The 21,180-nt window shown below is 36.7% G+C and overlaps 1 protein-coding gene across 1 annotated transcript; it reads left to right on the top strand.

Annotated features, from left to right (window-relative positions):
* The first annotated feature begins 2,158 nt into the window (after positions 1-2,158).
* LOC130233971 (transmembrane protein 26) lies at positions 2,159-11,953 on the top strand. Its single transcript, XM_056464246.1, has 3 exons — positions 2,159-2,352; positions 8,131-8,275; positions 11,318-11,953. The coding sequence occupies exons 1-3, from the start codon at positions 2,159-2,161 to the stop codon at positions 11,951-11,953; spliced, it is 975 nt and encodes a 324-aa protein (XP_056320221.1).
* The last annotated feature ends 9,227 nt before the right edge of the window (positions 11,954-21,180 follow it).

Below are 21,180 nucleotides of genomic sequence, written 5' to 3'. Positions count from 1 at the left end.
AAGAAAATGAACGAATGAATGTATTTCAAAGAAGTTGGGACCTTTATTTGAATTGAAATTTTCTATATAGTATACTATATTTACTATATATAGTAGATAGTATATATATATATATATATATATATATATATATATATATATATATATATATATATCTACTATATATCTATATATCTTCATGTTTTGAACAGAGATTTTTTTTTGATAAACACAGGTATTGTTCAACTGTTGTAATATACAAATTAGTCAGTTGTTAATTAGTTAAAAAGGTAATAAAAATTTTCAATATAAAAAAAAATTGCAGATTTGTGCATAGTTTTTGTTGTTTTTTTATTCACAAAAGACATAGTCCCTCCAGTGTGTCCTGGGAAAAAAAAATGTTTTGATATTGTGTTGCTACATCTTTTTTGATTTGATTAAATATCTAGATTTCAGAAATGTTCACCTAAGAAATGTAGTTAATCATTAACATTCATTTTTCTTGCAGGTTAAAATTTCTGTTCTTCAGAGAACTAAATGTCTGTAGCAAAAGAGAAATCAAGTCTAGACGACAATCCAAATATTATAACCCCATGCCATGGACTGGTTTAATTAATCAGAATTGGATTTTTGATTAATTAAACCAGCCCATGGGGTTATAATATTTGGATTGTCATCTAGACTTGATTGCTTTTTTCTATTACACTACTATTACAAAAAAGAAGAACCACCCACATTGGTTGAAAATTAAGACTCATGTGTAATCGGTGTTGGAGTAAGTTGTTTTGGAAAGTAATGCATTGCAATATTGAGTTACTCCCCAAAAAAGTAACTAGTTGCATTACTTAGTTAATTTTTATGGTCAGTAATGTGATATGTTACTTTTGAGTTACTTTTGCGTTTCCTTGGCTGAGGCTTGATCCCTTTCAGAACTTTCAGGGTTTTTTAAATAGAGGAGCTCTATATAACTTTCATTTACCTTTAAAAAAACATTAAACAATTAATGTAGTATAATGTTATCCTACATACATGCCGTATATACAGATTAATCAAAGTTTAAAGCAATGCATTTGCTACTTTTGTAATTTTTGTCTTATTAAAAAGTAAAATCACTGTCCAATCAGATAATTCTATTTTCGTTTTCTTCCATGTGTTCAAAACAATGAGAAAATTTCCATCGCAGAAATGTAAGACCCATCTTTCTTTCTGTCTCTTCCTGCATTCATTCATTGCGTGCGGGATTCAATGTGACCACATTCATTTTACTTCAATAATTAATTTTTTAAAAGCAAATTTAATAAACTATAAACACTATAAAACAAAACAAAAAAACTTGCATTAAATTTGTTAAAAAAGTAACTCAAATAAAATTAATCAATAGGTTACTTTACTCGTTACTTAGAAAAGATAATGCGTTATCCCTAACACTGTGTGTAAGGTAGAGTACAGACTGTGCACTGTCTAAATAAACTTTTGTTTTCTTTGTTCGGGGAGAATCTCTTTGAATGTAGAAATCCTCCAGGGAGTGATTAAAGCATATTCATAGGTATTGTCTGGAGTATCTCTAGTTCTTACTGCAGTGAGGTTTATGGAGCTGTAAAAATTGTACTGAGTGATAGTGTTTAAAAGGGACGAGTTGTCGCCTGACTCAGCAAGGGTGGCTTAGACACTCTTGAATATAGTTTATAGGTAAGCGTTGTCAGATGCTACAAGGGGTGCATTGTTAGTAGATGGTGGTCAGATGCATGAAGAAACAGTCTACCAACAGTTTAAATTCATTTAATTAAATTCCTTTAATCTCAATAGTTATATTACTACTGCTAATTATAAATTTCATAGTTATGGCACTTACATTTTTTACCTCATGTTTTGTAGTGTGGTTCATATGTAAATAGTTTGAAATGTCATAGAATTTTGGGTAAATGCAGTAAAAGTAATTATTAAGAAGGTTTTAGAAAAACAATTCTGACTATTTTATAAAATAATGCTTCTTTAGATTAAATGGACAATATTATTTGAGGGCATATGAGAGCATTTATTTACACTTGGATGTGTACACCCCTGGTAACTAATTATAAAAATATAATTATACGTTTATTAACTAATTTAACCAAATTGAACTTTTCTCTGCTCTCCTCTTCAGTTCTGTCTCTTTGGTAAGGATTGCACCAACTAGACAATGTGTAGGGTCCTGAGCATCTTATCAGCTCTTCTGAGCCGCTTCCTGTTTGCGGTGCATGGTGTCATGACGGTGTGGCGTGTGGTGGAGGTGACGGGTGAGGCTTCCTATTGGCTGCTGGTGATGGGTGTGGCACTGCTGGGGGTGGAGATGGCCATCACTGTCAAATACACACGCAACGCAGAATGGAGATGGTGAGGTTATGCTATCATAGTCCTAGTATTAACTTAAATATAACAACACCGACCAGACATAATTGAAATTTGTGCTGAGATTTTGTAGAAAAACAAGTGTTTTAAGCTGTAAATAATTTCTGTCTGTAGCACTGCAAAATGCTTTTCTTTTAAAGAGCTTTTGCCTTGTTACTTGTCCAAAAATTGTCCTATAAATTTGTAAAATAGGACAATATTTTTTTACTTGTCTGTAGGAAAAGCTTCTTTATTTAGGAATTATTTTTATATTTGGACTAGAAACAAGGCAAAAACTCTAAGAAAAACCTTTTTCCAGTGTGCAACATTTTCATTTTGACTATTAAAAATTGTAAAAGTAAAAATAAATGGCTTTAATGACATAAACATATTTTGTGACTCACATTTTACACATTTTTAAAGTCTCAGTCCTGTCCAGCTGCATTATGTCTGCTACAACAATCAACAGTTTTGTTGGAAAAAAGGAAAATCTTATTTGTTTGTATCATTATATGGGAATAATGACATTATTTTTCTTTTTAGTTAATTACGGATATATTAAGGACTATTTTCACTCTGTACTGTAGGCAACCCAGGTTCATTCTGAAAAGTTACCGCTGTATACATTTCTGAAGAGTGCCAAATACCTATATGGTATATCCACCAGAGTCCGCTCTCGACTGACCGATTGACTGACCCACCCTCCTCCTTTCCTAAACCCAACCATAGTGTTTTCAAAAGCACCGATTGACCCTCCCACCCACTTCCCCATACCCAGCCGACAGTTTTAAAAAGCAATCCAGAAAAAGAAAAGCCCTCGCCTGATTTTTTTACCACGTTTTCAGATTTCACCACATTCTCACCTGGTTATTTACTTGTTTATTTTACTTTTTGGCTTCTGTTTTTGTCTTACCCACTTTTTGGAACCATTCTTCGCCTGACTCAAACCTCATCGTCATGGTCAAATTCCTCTCTGCATCTCAAGTCCACCAGCATACATGGCGAGCTAACTGGACAAACTGGTAACAGTGGGAAAGCCTCCACATGGGGGTAGGCAGTCAGCTGGTAATCGTGAAAAGTAACAGCGTCATAACCATCCCGTAGTGTTTATTTTAAAGATGAAATGCAGCCATACGTCCTTCTGGCTACATAATTTGCGATCTCCAGAAATGTATTAAGGGCTACGTTTTAAGAATGAGACTATGTTGACTGTAGGACATGTGGTGTTGGTCAAAAAAAAAAAGAAAAAGTAAAAAGAGGATCCATTTTGCCTTTTAAAAATAACTTTCCAGAGTTTCTCCAAACATTCTGGTATTAAAAGACTCAGGGCTGAAATGCAGGGAGCCGTGATAATGATTAACGCTAACGAGAACGTGGGAAATTACACTTGCGTTCCTTCAAGCGCTGCACTTCAGTCTGTCTTGCGGGGACGGGTGATAATAATAACACAGTGAAGGGGAAAAAAAAACAACCTCTGCCTTAGCAACTTCGCACTCACACAGAGTATCAGACGATCATGTTCAGTCAGACTTTTTAAGAAGTATGTACATTGAGATTGCTCTGCTAAGATATTTATTAATGAGAATCTGCACTCCTGCTGACATGGACGGAGGACCTGCTGAGAACATCCTCCTTCTCATCATCCCCTTCACTCTTCCTTGATCTCCATTTGAACCTTTCTCTCCCGTACTACTTTTCTATGCATTTCTATCTCTCTTATGCACGCTACACTTTGAAGTCTCTGTAGTCTTTAGAGAGGCTTGCCTCTGTCAGTGGGGATTTGCATAGCTAATGGGAGTAATTTGCAGTCTGTGTTGTGCTGGTGTGCCTGCAGCACTGGACTCTGTTGTGTGACCCAGCTTTACCACCCAATCAGAAGTATCTGACACACATAGAAGTATTTGGTGGCTTTAATAAGGCTATGTTAACACTGCCAGTTTGGATAAGTCTCGGAATTTCTTGCTTACACAGGAGCTTACGATAGAGGTTTAATACTGTCTGTATAGTTTTATCTTCAGATGTTACACTTGTGGACCATTGACTGAACATCTGATGTGTAACAGATGCCAGCTAGTGAAGTGCTGTGCAGGCAAACCTCACTCATCTGACCTCTGAAAGGTGCTCTAGCGACAGATGCTAGAGACCATGGTCTTTAGACTCCTTGGTGGCAGAACCGACTCCCATGTTGGGTGGTGTAGGACCGGTGGGGTTACATTGGTGCCGTGACCTGGGTGGGAGTGAGGTTTAGAGGGATGAGTGTAGCAGGCACCCTAGTGAAGTGCTGTGCAGGTAAACATCACTCATCTGACCTCCAAAAGGTGCTCTAACAACAGACATGGTCTTCAGCCTCCTTGTTAGCAACCGACTCCCATGCGAATGGTCGGCGGTTCGAACCCGGATGGGAGCGGGTTGGGTGGTGTAGGACCGGTAGGATTGCACATGCATAACGTACGTACATTTGAAGTCAGAATTATTAGCCCCCCTGTTTATTTTTTTCTGTTTAACGGAGAGAAGATTTTTTTCAACTCATTTCTAAACACAGTTTTAATAACTCATTTCTAATAACTCTAATAACTTTTACTATATATTTGTCAAGACACTTCTATACAGCTTAAAGTGACTTTTAAATGCTTAACTAGCTTAATTAGGTTAACTAGGCAGTTTAGGGTAATTAGGAAAGTTATTGTATAATTATGGCTTGTTCTGTAGACAGTCGAAAAAAATTGGCTTAAAGGGGCTGATAATTTTGACCTTAAAATGATTCATAAAAAATTTTAAACTGCTTTTATTCTAGCCGAAATAAAACAAATAAAACTTCCTCCAGAAGAAAAAAATATTATCAGACATACTGTGAAAATTTCCTTGCTCTGTTAAACATCATTTGGGAAACATTTAAGAAAGAAAAATAATTCAAAGGGAGTCTAATAATTCTGACTTCATTTGTAAATACAAAAAAGGCATCATCTCATTGGTTGATTTGAACCGGATTTCTGGGAGGAGTTGAAACAAGGTGTGTTCTTTGAAACACTTACTGGATTTCCAAAAGTATGCAATGCTCATCAACTCTCAACAACTGAAGAGGATAGTTATGAATGAATGATTTAGGTTAAATGCTGATCTGCTGTTCTACATTCTACAGTTCTACATGCTGATCTACATTTTAACAGTGTAATGAGGTTCAAGCTCTGGGAAGAAGGCAAGATCCATCTTAACAATAAATGCAATCTTAAATCCATAACTCAAAATAAACATCAAAGTGTAAGTAAGTGGCAGCCCCCTCGCAGATGACTGCCACATAAAAAAATGTTCCATGAGTCCTCATTTGATCACTTGCGGAGCTCTCCTATGGGGCTCAAAGCTGCTGTGTGGGAGGCTGTTCATTAACATTTGCTCCATCAACCTTGCTCCACTCTTAACAGATCTTGGCCCTACCCAACTCATTACATATACAGTATCTCCACTGCCCTTTTACAGGCTGGGGGTCACCCTTGAGACTTCAATTTTCTAGAGGCTATAGTTTACAGAGGGGAGGGAGGCTCCTGAACACACTGCCATGTGGTTCATCAACCGAGAGGCCCATGTTTGTAATTACACAGGGTGGTACTGGACAGATTTCAGCTCTCTTATTTCTGGGAGAACAATAAACATAATTTGCTTGGATGGAAATTGATTCATGGACGGTTTTCAGTACAATGTCTGCAATTCTGGGGAAAAAAAGGTCTATTGCAGAAGATTATTAGATTAGGAGTGGAGGAGAGCTCAGTTTCACCTTTGACCTATGTGCCTTCTTCAAAAAGCTCCATCCCACACAATAATAACCACAGCACCACAGATATGAACACAGCCATTTCCTGTAACAATGCCTTATCAACATTACCAGGAAGTTTCGCTTACATTAAATATATTGTGGAAATAGACACTGAAGCCAATGACTTCAACTGGGAATTAAGCCAGATAAAATTTTTTTTAAGCATAACAAAACCACCCCATGTGACAGCTATAGATTCCTCCTCATCCTTGTTGGAGCATTTTGGGCAATTAGAGTAAGCCCCCTGTTGCTTTGTTTTCTGTTTCTCCATGTACGGCATCAGGATCTGGCATCCAATGAATGGTATTGACCCCCTTTTTCTCTTGTGAAAGGCAGCCCCCTGTTCTTGACCCATTGGAGGGCAAGTTGCTCCAGCACCACCTCAATGAGCAGCTATAGGTGGCTGTTCCCCCCAGACTGTCCCCAGAGTACAAGAAAGCCTCTCCAGCTGAAAACTCTTTGTTCTTCCTCCTGGGTTCTGGCACTACAGTAACAAAGTTTAAGTCTTCATGAACGTATAATTTAGTCAGTGTCAGTGTGCACCGACCTTTGGTGGAGATGTCAATGTGAGGTCCTGACTCTCTGTGGTCATTAAAAATCCTGTGATGTTCTTCAAAAAGTGTAAACAAGTCTCCCCGGCATCATGACTAATCTTGCCCACTGGCCTCTTTCCATCATGGCCTCCTAACCATCCCCATATCATCTAATTGGCTTCATCAGTCTGTCTCCTCTCCACCAATAAGCTGGTGTGTGGTGTGCATGGCTGCTGTCATATCATCCTGGTGGATTCTGCACATTGGTGGTGATTGAGGAGATTCCCCCAAATCTGTAAAGCTCATTGAGTGCCCAGAAAAGCAGTTATTGTTAATTATTACTTTAATTCATAGCTCATATTTAATTCATAACTTTAATTCAATAAGAATAAACAAAGTAAGCAGAAGCCTCTCACAGATTATTACCACATGAACATTAACAAAAGATCAGTATAAATGTCCCAGGTCTGGTCTTCCATTGTTGCCTTTGGCTTGCTGGAGTGGCGTCAATAGAGTTACCTTATGGTGCATTCAAGCTGGCCACAGTGAACTTTCCCAAGCACTTGTCTTTTTACCACTAATGATGACAGTAAATAATTGTTTGCTTTACATGTTAGTCTTACAGCCTTTTGGGGGTCTTTGGTCAATGAAAACGGCAGTGGAGTTAGTGGACTCTCTAGGGATTTAGATTCTGGGCCCAACAGTATGCAGAAGTTCCTGTTCAGGGCCCCCTCACTTGAAATCATGTTCTGAAGCCTGGGGAAGTGTCCCATTCGGTGCCCCTCTAGTCTTTACCACGGGAACCTTGAGGCTTCTGGACCTTATACATTCTGTTCCATATTTTCCCCAACCAGTGATGCTCCTGGATGGATTTCAGATCTTCTGCCTTCACTCTGAAGGTCTGACTTCCAGACTTTTCTCTCAGTATGTCTAAAAGTCTCTAAAGTCAAATCTTTATTCTCTTTGGGACTATCATCTATATCCATAATCACAGAAACTCATGTAAATATAAATAAAGGCATCTAAAACTACAAAGCCTTATTACATTTGACACAAGTTCAGCTGAGGCTTGTATTTATATGTTAAATCGTAAATAACCAATGGAAGCCCTTGTTACTTAGACTAAAGAGCGGATCATTACTAAAGAGAGGATCATGCAATACTTGACGAATACTTAACAGGTTTTAGTTCATTAAGGTTATTTACACAGCAGGGTTTGTGTGAAATAACTGAAAATACAGTTATGAATTTTGAAACTGTGAGTTAGCTAAAAGGGTATACAATATGCTACCCCTGTAAAAAAAACGAATAATATGTGTAAAATGCACAGGGCTGAAAAAAGCATTTTGTAACCAAGTAACAAGTAACACGTCCTAAGTGAAAAGTAAAGTGTTAACACATTCCTCCATCCACTAACGGGACGTTTCTCCCACTCTTCTGCAGGTTCTCACCTATGGTTTTTCTGTATCTGAGCACTGTGATTCCCTCAGTCTGGTTCCTGGAGCTAAACCTCCTACAGTCCAATCTACCCTTCAACTCAAGCACAAACTCTGACCCACAACTCCTCTCCCAGATACCGCTAACAATGGTGGGTGGAAAACAATCCTTAGCAATAAAACTCTGACTTGACCAGTGAAAAAAAGTACAGGTACAGCCTTGAACAAAATCAGAATCTCTCTCTTTCTGCCTTTGCTCTTTTGGTGGTTTCAGCACTCATAATTTCTGGGAAAGCAATAAACATAAAACCCTTGGATTGAAATTGATTCATGCATTGAAAGCAGACTGTTTTCTGAAAAATTTCTGGGGAAAGAATTGAATGAGGAAGATTAATAGATTACTGAGGAGAGCTCAGTTTCACCTTTGTATGTGCCTTCTTTAAAGAGCTCAAACCCACACACTAATAATCACAGCACAACACATCTGAACACAGCAGTTTCCTCTAACTTATTGATTGTTTTGCAAAAAATCACTCCCTGACAGTGTTGGGGAAAGTTACTTCTGAAAGTAATGCATTACAATATTGAGTTACTCCCCAAAAAGTAACTAGATGCATTACTTTTTATGGAGAGTAATATGTTATGTTACCTTTGAGTTACTTTTTCATACCTGCTTGAGGCTTGATCTCTTTCAAAACTTGCAGGGTGTTTTTCTTTCTTTCTTTTTTATAAATAGAGGAGCTCTGCATTTACCAACACACTGTATAACCTACACCTTCCTTTACCTTTAAAAAAACGAATTAAAAATTTGAATAATGTTACCTCCTGAAAACTTACTGACACTACACATGCCATATATACAGATTATTGAAAGTTGAAAGCAATGTGTTTGCTACTTTGCTGTATTTTTGTCTTATTAGTTCAGTAAAATCACTGTCCATTTAGACTATCCCCCTTTCTTCCATGTTTCAAAATAATGAGAATACTTCCATCACAGAAATGTAAGGCTCTGCCATCTTAGTTTTTGTCAGTTCCCGCGGAGAGCTCATTTTCTAATTATATGTGGGATTCAATGTGAGTACTCATTTTAATTCAACAAACTATTTTTAAAAGCAAATTAATTAATCTAAAATGTACCTCGAGTTACATTTATAAAAAAGTAACTAAAATATTATTACTTAATTTTTTTAAGTAATGTGTTACTTTTCTTATTTTTTAGAAAAATAATATTATTACGTAACTCGCGTTACTTGTAATGCGTTACCCCCAATGCTGCTCACTGAAGCATTCAGTGACTTCCATTGGGAACTTGAATAACAACTTTCTCATCATGAAAAATGAAGAACCAAGAATGAAATTTGTCTTAAAAATTACAATTGGAAATTTTGTCTTTTACTGAAAATAAGTTCTAATTTTAGCTTGCACAGTGATTCAACTTTTGTAGAAGTTGTTCAGGGAAACTAAACCTGATGGTACACATCCTTTACTCAAGTACAAGTACAGATACTTAGATATTTAAAAAGACTCTGGTAAAAGTTGAAACATTGATTAGACTTCTGCAATCAAGTAAAAGTAAAGAAGCATGGCCTCAAAAATGTACTTAAGTAAAAAGTACCCATTACTACTACATGTTTTAGTTTCACTAGGTAGGTAAATATCCAGTTTCCCCACAGTCCAAAGACATGTGGTGGGTGATTAGGTAACTAAAATTCTATTTAAGAAAATATGTACTCATCGGAAATAAAGTAAATTACAGTACAGGTATTTGTGTAAAAATGAAAAAGTGAAAGTAAAAAGTTGTCTGATAAAAAGTACTGATACCAGAAATACCAGAAAAAAGTACAGTAACAAAGTATTTGTACTTCATTCAGGCCCGGATTAAGAATTCAGAGGCCCCTGGGCACAATGTCTTGTAGGCCCTCTACCTGGCCGCCCCCCTATAGTTGATTATTATAAGATTAATAAAATATTTTTTATTGCCTGTATTTTTAACATAAATGATATACAGTATATATTTCTAGTCTACAAAGATTTAACTTATTTTTAAAGCATTTTAAAGCACACTTAAAAAAAAAAAACTAATACAACTAGTGAAAATTAATGGATTTTAATATACTTGTTCCAGTTCACTGAAGCATTACTAAAAATTTATATTTAAGGGTATTTTTAATGCATAACTTACACACTTATAATGCATATGATTTGGATACAAGACCTCTCCAATCCAGATCTATGAATCTGAGTCTTCCATAACACACACACTTATTATTGATTCCTATTGTCTTCCTTGTGATGAAGAGTAGGAAAAATCTGATATGTAGTGGGGGAAAAAAGAAGAACATGTTCATGTGCTTTACAAGCTACGCCACTTACACTGCTGTTTTTCCACTCTCTCTAGTTATATTGTCTCTGTAAATCAAACGGTGATGGGCGTGAATCACTCAACTAGCTTATTCCAAGGAGGTGCGCTATTTGCACTTAGCCTAAATAGACACTCCCAAAATCTGAGCGCGCTCGGGGCCCCTGGGCCTGTGCCCATAATGCCCATTGGTTAATCCAGCCCTGACTTCATTACTTCCCATCTCTGTACAAGAGACTGATCATGATTTAACGCCTAAACATACAGCAGTGAAGTTTTTTTCTTTTTTAATTGCAAGTATAAAGTAGTTTAAAACAACTTTGCAGAATTATACAGAAAATGATCTTCCAGACCCTATTCCCAATGCAGAGTTGCTTTTAACATTTTAGATTTCACCTCCGTATCCTCCTGACAGCTGCGTATCTGAATATTCAGTGTATTGTTTAATATTGATGACTGTGGCAATTTCTTTGTCGCACATTCATGTGGGTGGAAAGCTCACAGGATATCTGTCAAAATATTCAGCAAAAGCTAATCAGCGACTTTACTGAAAAGCTTTTAGGGGAAACCGTATCATCTCAGTTGTCCTCTTTTATTAGGTAAATCCTCAAATGCATCTTTTGTTCAGGCACTCCAATGAGTCAAAGCAATCATTTTGTTCTCATAAACTGTTTGAACCTTTTTAATCTGGTGTAACAATAACATCTTAACAACAATTTTGATTCTTGCATTCAAATTATCGCAGTCTCACTGTGTGCTCTTGCTGTCTGGTCTGTTACCATGGTGATTAGACTATTTGTGTGTCTGTGTGTGTGTGTGCATGTGTGTGAGACAGGGCTTGGAGGAACTTGATCCTGAGAACTGGACAAAGGCTCTAGAGCAGACTATGCTGATCATTTTGGTTGTGGGCCGCTGGCTGATGCCGAAAGGCGACATGTCCCGTGACCAGCTATCTCAGCTTCTCATGGCTTATGTGGGGCTTGGAGCTGATATCCTGGACATCTTTGACACTTTTAAGGAGCCGCAAGTGAAGACAAATCCAACTGTGATCATTGTTGGGCTAAGTTTGTTCTCCTGGGCCTTGATGCAGTTTCCCGTTGTTCTCACCCAGACCAGTCATCCTAAAATCCAGGAGGAAGATCAGTCAGAGACCATGCCGTGTGGGGAAGCAGGCTGGACCGTTTCCTGCTGCTCCAGTGAAGTCTGGAGCCTTCTTCTAACCGTGGGTCTGCAGGATGGACCGTTCCTGATTTACCGTCTGTACCTCATGATACGTGAGAGTGTTCTGAACCAGCTGATGATCTTCTTCACATGCAAGAACATCCTCACTGTTTTGCTGGAGGTCTACAGGATTTTTGTTGTTCACTTTGAGCAGAACAATTCAAAGAGGAGAACACAGTCAGGTGACCCGCCTCAGAGACACTCAGAATGGATTGAAGAAGAGAATGTAGAAGTCAGCTGTCAGGAATAGCATCTATTTCATTCATTGATTCATTTTCTTTTCGGCTTAGTCCCTTTATTAATCATGGTTCGCCACAGTGGAATGAACTACCAACTTATCCAGCATATGTTTTAGTCAGTGGATGCCCTTCCAGCCGCAACCCAACACTGGGAAACACCCATACACACTCTTTCGCACACATACACTATGGCCAATTTAGTTTATTCAATTCACCTATAGCGCATGTCTTTGGACTGTGGGGGAAACCGGAGCCCCAGGCGGAAACCAACGCGAAAACAGGGAGAACATGCGAACCACACAGAAATGCCAACTGACCCAGCTGGGGCTCGAACCACCGACATTCTTGTTGTGAGGCGCTCATGCTACCCACTGTGCCACTGCGATGCCCAGAATCTATCTGTCTGTTTCAGTCAATCAATCAATCAATCAATCAATCAATCAATCAATCAATCAATCAATCAATCAATCAATCAATCAATCAATCAATCACTCACTCACTCACTCACTCACTCAATCAATCAATCAATCAATCAATCAATCAATCAGTCAATCAATCAATCAACCAGTCAGTGAGTCAGTCAATCAATCAATCAGTCTGTATATATCAATGAATGAATTAAATGATTAATGATTGAATCCTGCCTGCCTATCTATCTATCTATCTATCTATCTATCTATCTATCTATCTATCTATCTATCTATCTATCTATCTATCTATCTATCTATCTATCTATCTATCTATCTATCTATCTATCTATCTATCTATCTGTCTGTCTGTCTGTCTGTCTGTCTGTCTACATCTGTCTGTCTACATCTGTCTGCCTATCTATCTATCTATCTATCTATCTATCTATCTATCTATCTATCTATCTATCTATCTATCTATCTATCTATCTATCTATCTATCTATCTATCTATCTATCTATCTATCTATCTATCTATCTATCTATCTATCTGTCTGTCTGTCTGTCTGTCTGTCTGTCTGTCTGTCTGTCTGTCTGTCTGTCTACATCTGTCTGCCTATCTATCTATCGATCTATCTATCTATCTATCTATCTATCTATCTATCTATCTATCTATCTATCTATCTATCTATCTATCTATCTATCTATCTATCTATCTGTCTGTCTGTCTGTCTGTCTGTCTGTCTGTCTGTCTGTGTCTGTCTGTCTGTCTGTCTGTCTGTCTGTCTGTCTGTCTGTCGTTCTTTCTATCGTTCTCTCTGTCTGTCTGTCTGTCTGTCTGTCTTTCTATCGTTCTGTCTGTCTGTCTGTCTGTCTGTCTGTCTGTCTGTCTGTCTGTCTGTCTACCTACGTCTGTCTATCTATCTATCTATCTATCTATCTATCTATCTATCTATCTATCTATCTATCTATCTATCTATCTATCTATCTATCTATCTATCTATCTATCTATCTATCTATCTATCTATCTATCTATGATTTTAAAAATAAAACCATTGGAAGGTTAAACTTACTCAAAATTCATACATATTGTAAACATCTTAATTACATTCGCTATTTTAGAGTCTGCCATAGCATGGACAACAACAGCACAGTTGGTGGTGGTTTCTGTACCTCCATTGGCCAGCAGATGGCAGCGTGAACAAATTGATGGTAAGGGCAGAGCTGTGATGAAGTTCTTGTGTGGTGGAGATCATGACGCCTCTTCAACTGTACTCCGACACGCACCCTCTGCACGCAGTAACCTGTGACATTTTACCATCTAACATCAGATCAATATGTTACAAATCAGTTCCTGAGTGCTTCCTGATGTTTGTGAACGATCTGTCCACGGCTGTCTCATTACTCAAAGTTCAAGCCTTCCTTTCTCGCTTACAAACTCTTGCATCTTTTTGACGGTGACATGTTTGATTGAAGCGCTGTCATGGACCAAAATAGCATGCAAAAAAATGGAAGTTTGGGATACACAGCTCCTGTCAGCCATAGGATTGAAAGAGAAATCCTGACCTGTGTTTGCGGTTTATTAAAACGGTGGCTAATTATGATATCAGTAAGAAAGAAAAAGACGTGTGTACTCTCGTTTGTTTTGACAAGCTCTTAGAAAGTTGTATAAGCTAAAAGAGAGCTAGAGAAACCTGACAGATTTGAAGAGGGGAAACACCTCAAAGAGATGCTCTGTCATTAGCGCTGTTCTGTCACTAAATCTTTCATTCTTGTGATGGCTGACAGTGCTTGTAACAAAAGAACCAGACATAAACAGGGCAACAGACAGTCTTTTCTCTCTCTCTATCTCTCTCTGTACTCAGCTCTCCATTAAAATAAATCAAAAACAATTAAAGTCCCAGGAGAACGTTGTAACAGAATGAAACTGTCCTGCATCTTTTTCCTGTCGCCCCTGTAGGCTCCCCAGAGTGCAGATTCTCATTTTCAAAGTCCTCTCTTCAAAATGGAGTGAGTGTGGATACTACTGTAACACATCGAGGAGGAGGATGCAGAGAGAGGGAAAGAGAAGGAGAAAGGTAAAGAAAGCAGAGTGAAGAGCAGATTGTTGGAGGAGAGAGATGAACTGCACGCTTTAATGAGATTTGAACTCGTGGGAGGAGACACGCAGTCAGCTGATCAAATGGTTAAACAACGTCCTGCCCTAGATAGACACAAGAAAAAAAGAGAGGAGAGGAAAAAGTGTTCATCTGTTTGGTTTGGAAAGGTTCGGTTTCTGAAGTTCCTGTTCAAAAAGAGTTGGAACGGTTTAGAAAGGGAGGGAATGTAAGATGCATTTAATTTATCATTTACACACTCACTTAACTTTCTGAACTTTTTTTGTTGGATGGTTTCATGTTTTTAAGCATATTATGAAAGTAAGTTGGCTCTCAAACAATACCGGACTTACCAGATAAAATCATGATGCAGCATCTAAAAAAATATGTTCAATGAAAAAAAAGTTGCTAGTTTGAAAAGACAAAAATAAAATGAAGACTTTAATTTATGGAATTGTATAAACAACAAAAAGTCATTCACCAGCATGGACCATGCCACACTTTGAGCTAGACCATGGGTCTCAAACTCAAACAGCAGCTCTGCACAGTTTTGCTCCAACCCTAATCAAACACACCGCAACCAAGTAATCTAGGTGTTCAAAAGAGTCTTGAACACCTTGATTAGTTGGATAAGCTGTGTTTGATTAGGGTTGGAGCAAAACTGTGCAGAGCTGTGGCTCTCCAGGAATTGAGTTTGAGACCTATGTGCTAGAATTTGTTCTAGGGATGTAGGGATCAAAGGGGTGGTAAGGGAACAGTGGGATGAGGGGGAACGGAAGTAAGAGGATAAATAGTGAACAGGTAGATAGATTGATTGGGCGTCCTTTGCTGATGCCCAGAGACTCAGAGTGGGGCTATCATCTCTGTAATATTTTGGTAGAATGATTAGGACCCCCCGATTCAACCTAAGAGGGAAGAGATTAGGACCCCCGATTTAACCTAGGAGGGAAGAGAGCGTTATAAGGATTGTTAATGGGAAGCGAGGAAATAAAGAGAGGGAGGGTGGCTTCAAGAGAATGAGAAGAACATGCTAGAGGGCTGGTCTGCCTTAAATACGTTTATTAGGTAGGAGTAGGTGATTGGTTAAAGGAGGCAAAGTGAGGCGTGGTCCCACTGATAAACTTCAATTTGTTTATTTTTCTGTTGTGACTTTTTTTTGCACACATATCACAAAGAAGTTACAACAGAAGTGTGATATAAACTCAACAAAAGCCAACATTTCCTTGTAAGAGTTTATATCCCTCAACTCTGGTATTATGTATTCAGACACCCTGGTTTTTCATGATTTATTTTATGATTATTTTGCGATAATGATTTTGCGATAAAATGACTGACTTTGTAGCGGTAATTGCCAGAAATTAAAAAATTATACATGTATATATCATTTTTTATATTTCTATATACTTTTTTAATCATACTATGTTAAGTGTGCAATCTGACACAATAACACAAATCATAAAAAATAGCTTCTTTATTTTGGTCTCTTGTCAAGACAAGATCTAAAATGATAAGATTAAGCAAAAGGAAGGTTGTATAACTCTTAATTTTATCCACAATCTTACTTTCTCTCAGATTTCACTCCCAGGAGCATCTAACATCATGTACCTCACTCAGGACATGTGTTAGGGCTTCCCCTATCGTAATACACCTAAAACACGGATTGCTGTAAAACTCGTCAATAGCAGGGAAGCATTTTCTTTCGTTAACTGCAGGGAAAGTGTTAAACGAAATCATTTATTGATTTGACACAACACAATACCAGCCATACATGTAAAGCACAAATAATGTCCTTCAATGAGGTCACATCCAGCAGCTGTCATCCTTTAACCCATCTCCATCATTGTAAGCTGGTTGCTTTTCTGTCTGTTCTGATTGCTCCATTTGTTAGATGTTTTCTCCCGCTTTCTTTTGCAGTCTGAAGCTCGTCAAACGCACGAAACGCCCAATTCGTGCCCCAGGATGTCTAATCCCATCTTTGCATTGACCACATGTAAATCACTTGCACTTCATCTGCGTCTGCTTACTGCACAGGCTGCAAAACAACCCCCCTCCCCCACGTATTGTAATGATTGTGAGGGCGCATGTGAGACGTAATTTTTTCAGAGACACTGAAATACATTAAGTGCGCTGCATATACAACGTCTATAAGTCATGTAAAACAATTACTTGAAAACTGAAATAAATATAATTTGATTATATGGTTTGGAATTGGATGTTTTATTAAATTATTTACATTTTTTGCGATTATTTCGCGTTTAAATTAAGAATTTTGCAGCTTTTCGACTTTTTGTTGATTTTGCATTGGATTCAGCTAACGCGGAAATGCAAAAAACTAGGGGGTCTGTATATTACAATCTTGACTTTTTTGTTTTTAGTTTAGACAAAAAATCTGTGTGATATACACAAAGAACTATGAGGGAAAAAAGTCAGAACGTCGAGTTTATATCTTATGTTTTAATTTTTTTCATTTACAATAAAGAAATTAGAAAAAAGTTAGGACTGTGAGATAAACTCAAGAAAATTCTGTATTTATTATAACATTTTTGAATTTTATTTTCTCATAAATGTGAGATATAAACTCACAACTGTGGTTTATTAATCAAAACTGCAAAATACAACCTTGCAATTATGAGAAAAAGAGTAAGAATTGTGAGTAAAAAACACAGAAAACACACAAATCCACACACAAATAATAATATCTTAATTTTCTGTTGCATAAAACACATATGTTCATATTTGCACCTAATTTTAAATGAACAGGTGCACACCTGTAGAACAACACCTGACAATAATTACATCACATGTCTAATGTTTGAATTCCCATATACGCAAGCAGCCCATATGTGGAAAAGCAGCTTGAAACTGCAACAGCACACTTACATTGTATAAAGCAGGCCTAAAACATTCACTCTCTCTATCTAAACAGATTTGATCAGCTCTTGTTACTGTCAGTCCTTTTTACCAAGATACAGAGTAATAGCACTTTACTTGAACTATTTTATGGCATATTTATGAATGATTGAAGCTGCATGTTTGCGGCCCGGGAGCACAACGTACCAGAGTGGTGCGATGCGACAGCTATACATTATAATCTATAAGTAATCTGACAGTAAATGCTACTGTTTTGTAGTACATTCATAAAACACATTTATTTCGTTTATAACTTTCTGCCTATTTTCTCCCTGGAGCTGATCTAAATCGTCTGCAGTCATCACACGTGTATTTTGCATAATTTAAGGATCATACATCATGAGCTGTCCGTCACTTTCCCCTGAGCTTTTTATCAGATGATTCACATATGACAGCATTAACTCTCGTTTTCCGCCTCCACTGCTGCTCTGCTGCTTGGGTACTTTTTAAAGGGCTACTTTTTGCTCATACTTTGAGTAATATTTAAAACAGATACTTTTACTCTACTTGCACTACATTTTAGGCAGGTAATGGTACTTTTACTTAAGTATGATTTTTAGGTACTCTTATTACCACTGTCATACAGCCTACCGTATAAGGTGGGGGTTTGCAAAAAAAGGTCAGCTAAACCCTCTAGATGTACAGTAAAACATTCTAATCCCTGACATTTCATTTATTTAAAAATATAAAATGCCACATGCTTCATGGCTCATGTTGGCTGATGGTCAAATCACATATAAGTGCTGAGAAAAAAAAATATTTCTACTTACTTTAGTTTTTTATTTTGATATAATTTATGCTATATAGAGGTTGGGTTTTTCATATTATATCCACATTTGCGTTAGAATAACCCATCCTTTTTAGTGTATGGAATAGTTACTTTACTGACAAAAGCAATTTTCACTGAGAAATTGCTAGACAATTAAATATATAGGTAACCACAAATAGATAATATTATCGGTTTAACACAAACCTTCTTAAATAGAAAAAGATATTTCATTTGTATTTGTGCTTAACTTTTATGTACCGTTCATCTTTTATTTTGTACATGTGATAGAGTATAAATGTTGTAAACTATATTTATCGGAACTAGAATATTGATATAAGATTATAATATTATATATGATGACAATAAATCAAGCTCTTGCTACTTAAAATTTACATTCTGGGGTGCGTTTCCCAAACAACGACGTAACTCGCGGCTGAACTATCATAGTACGATGCATCATTTGGGAAAAGAACTATGTAGTGACTAGTGTTTCCCAAAACCCCTAGTTTCTCTGTCGCAGATCCATCGCTAGAACCAAGTTAGTTGTAGCGTAAAACGCCCAAAATGACGTTCTAAACGGGGTGGAGTACAACTTCTTTAGAGAAGAACCTCATCATTTCTTTGTGCAAATGATATTGTTTTACACAAACATGCATTTAAAATAACATCCAATATTAGTTTTGGTAAAAACATGCACTAGTTTTCCATATTAACTTTTTGCTTTGCTAATATTATTAAGAAGTTGAACATTACATATTCTATTCTAAAACATAAAATCACTTACAAAAGCTAACACTATTCTAATATCATATATAAATCATATAAATAAATAAGTAATGAGGCTATTTATTAAGAAATGAAATTTAATATTTATTATTTATTAGGAAATTAAAAAAATTAGACTTTAATAATAATTATAATAATAATATTAATGATGATGATGATGATGAAGATGATAAGGAGGATGATGATGATGATGATTATTATTATTATTATTATTATTATTATTATTATTATTATTATTATATTATTATTATTATTATTAAGTATGATATTGTTAATTTATTTTTTTGAAAAGTCTACTTTTACAATTTGACACATGCAAACCACAGCAGAAAGTTCTAACCAACAGGCCCATGTCATATACAATACAGATACTTAATAAATAACCTACTATAAATTACAAGCATTGATGTATGCTATGTTTTTTGTTTTCACAAGCATTGGAGACGTAACATAAATTCCACTTTTAAATAATAGGTCACGTATAGCTTTCGCCATGAGGCTGTGTTCAAAATGACATCAATGTTTTCAAAGTGCACTGCGAAGGGAGCGCAATTGTAAATATGAAGATTGCTAAAACTGAACTGCAAATTACACCTAAGAGAGATGACCTTAATGCTTTTTTATTTTTAATAATTCCAACTTTCTGTCCTCTTTCTGTTCGAAATGAATAGGGCATAGGGGGATACGTGGGAATAGAATACAGCCAGGAACTATGTTTCTAACTACAGCTCCAGAGGTGCTCAAGTTTGCGACACAGTTTGCGAATGTTTGTTGGAGCGATGGATTTGGGAAATGGCAAATCAACGAACTATGTTTGTAACGACGGAACTTGCGACCTTAGTTGGCTAACAATGGTTTTGGGAAACGCACCCCTGTAGGGAAAAGGATGTTCCAGTTGTATATATATTTCAACTGTGCATAATACATGATTCAGATGCTCTTGCCTTCAGTTTTTGACACAATTTTCCTCCCATCATTTTTTTATAATGTGCCTGTATGTGGGCAGAAATAAAATCCATATAGGCCTAAAAAGGAAGCTATTCTCAATTACCTACAATCAGTATTGAGGACGTTACTTAAAGTATGTAGTTCATTGAAAAGTAAAATAGCTACTAGTTACTTCTCACAAAAATAGTTAGTAACTGAATACATCATTATAAAAGTAACTAATTCCCAGGTAAATATATTGACTTGCCATGTAAAAAGCGACTCAACAACTGTATGTTGAATAAAAGGGACACTAAATAAAATAAAGTATTATTGTAAAACATTCTACACTATTATACATTCTATACTATATAAATGTTGCTGTGGAACAATGTGAGAGAAAAACAATCAAGTTTAATTATAATTTCTACAGTGGAACAGCATAATAGATGGTGTAGAACTTTTAATATTTACCACAACTGGCCAAAAAATAAAATAAATGATGCTTCTTATGAAATTGAACAAAAACAGTGTATAAATATTAAAGTATTTATGAGTATCATTTTTATATCACGATTGAAACAAAATTGACTTTTACATAAGAGACAGTACATTACAGCCAGTCTACATTACAGTTTCTTTCAACAAAACTTCTAATGTTCATTCATATCTTGGTATAGCTCTAGTAAATCACTTTTGCACCCAACATGATCGCTGCACATCGCTTGACATGCTATGGCCGAACCCCTGGCTTCATTCATGGCAAGCTAATGATATGGAAAGATGATTGTAAAGTCAAAATATACTGTAATGATTGACTTGTTTTGCTACTATTGATTTTTTCCATATGTTAGGAAATAAAATAGTTTTAGTTGCTTAATGCTGTTGCTCCATCTACCCCTTTGAAAGCGTCACCTGTGTTTTTAGCCAGTCATCATTAGTTATGTGGTTGTCCCACCCCTATACACACACATGCCAATCATCATCAGTTATGTGGTTGTCCCATGCCTATACACACACGCATACACGTTAATCACCATCAGTTATGTGGTTGTCCCACCCCTACACACACCTAAACACATGCACCAATCATCATCAGTTATGTGGTTTTCTCACACACACACACACACACACACGCTCTAATCCTCATCAGTTATGTGCCACACTTCAGACACACACACACACACACACACACCAGAGCAGGCCGAGAGAGACAGAGTCAGTTATAAAATGCTGCATTTTATTGTCAGTAACGTTCATTTATTTGATTAATAGTTACTGAAAAACGTAATTCCATTAGTTATGCCATTTATAACGCTGGAATTCCCATCACTGCTTGCAATA

The sequence above is a fragment of the Danio aesculapii genome, chromosome 8 (assembly GCF_903798145.1).
Source record: "Danio aesculapii chromosome 8, fDanAes4.1, whole genome shotgun sequence".
Lineage (NCBI taxonomy): Eukaryota > Metazoa > Chordata > Actinopteri > Cypriniformes > Danionidae > Danio > Danio aesculapii.
Note: the sequence above shows the minus strand (reverse complement) of the source record. Positions and strands in the feature narration are given on the sequence as shown.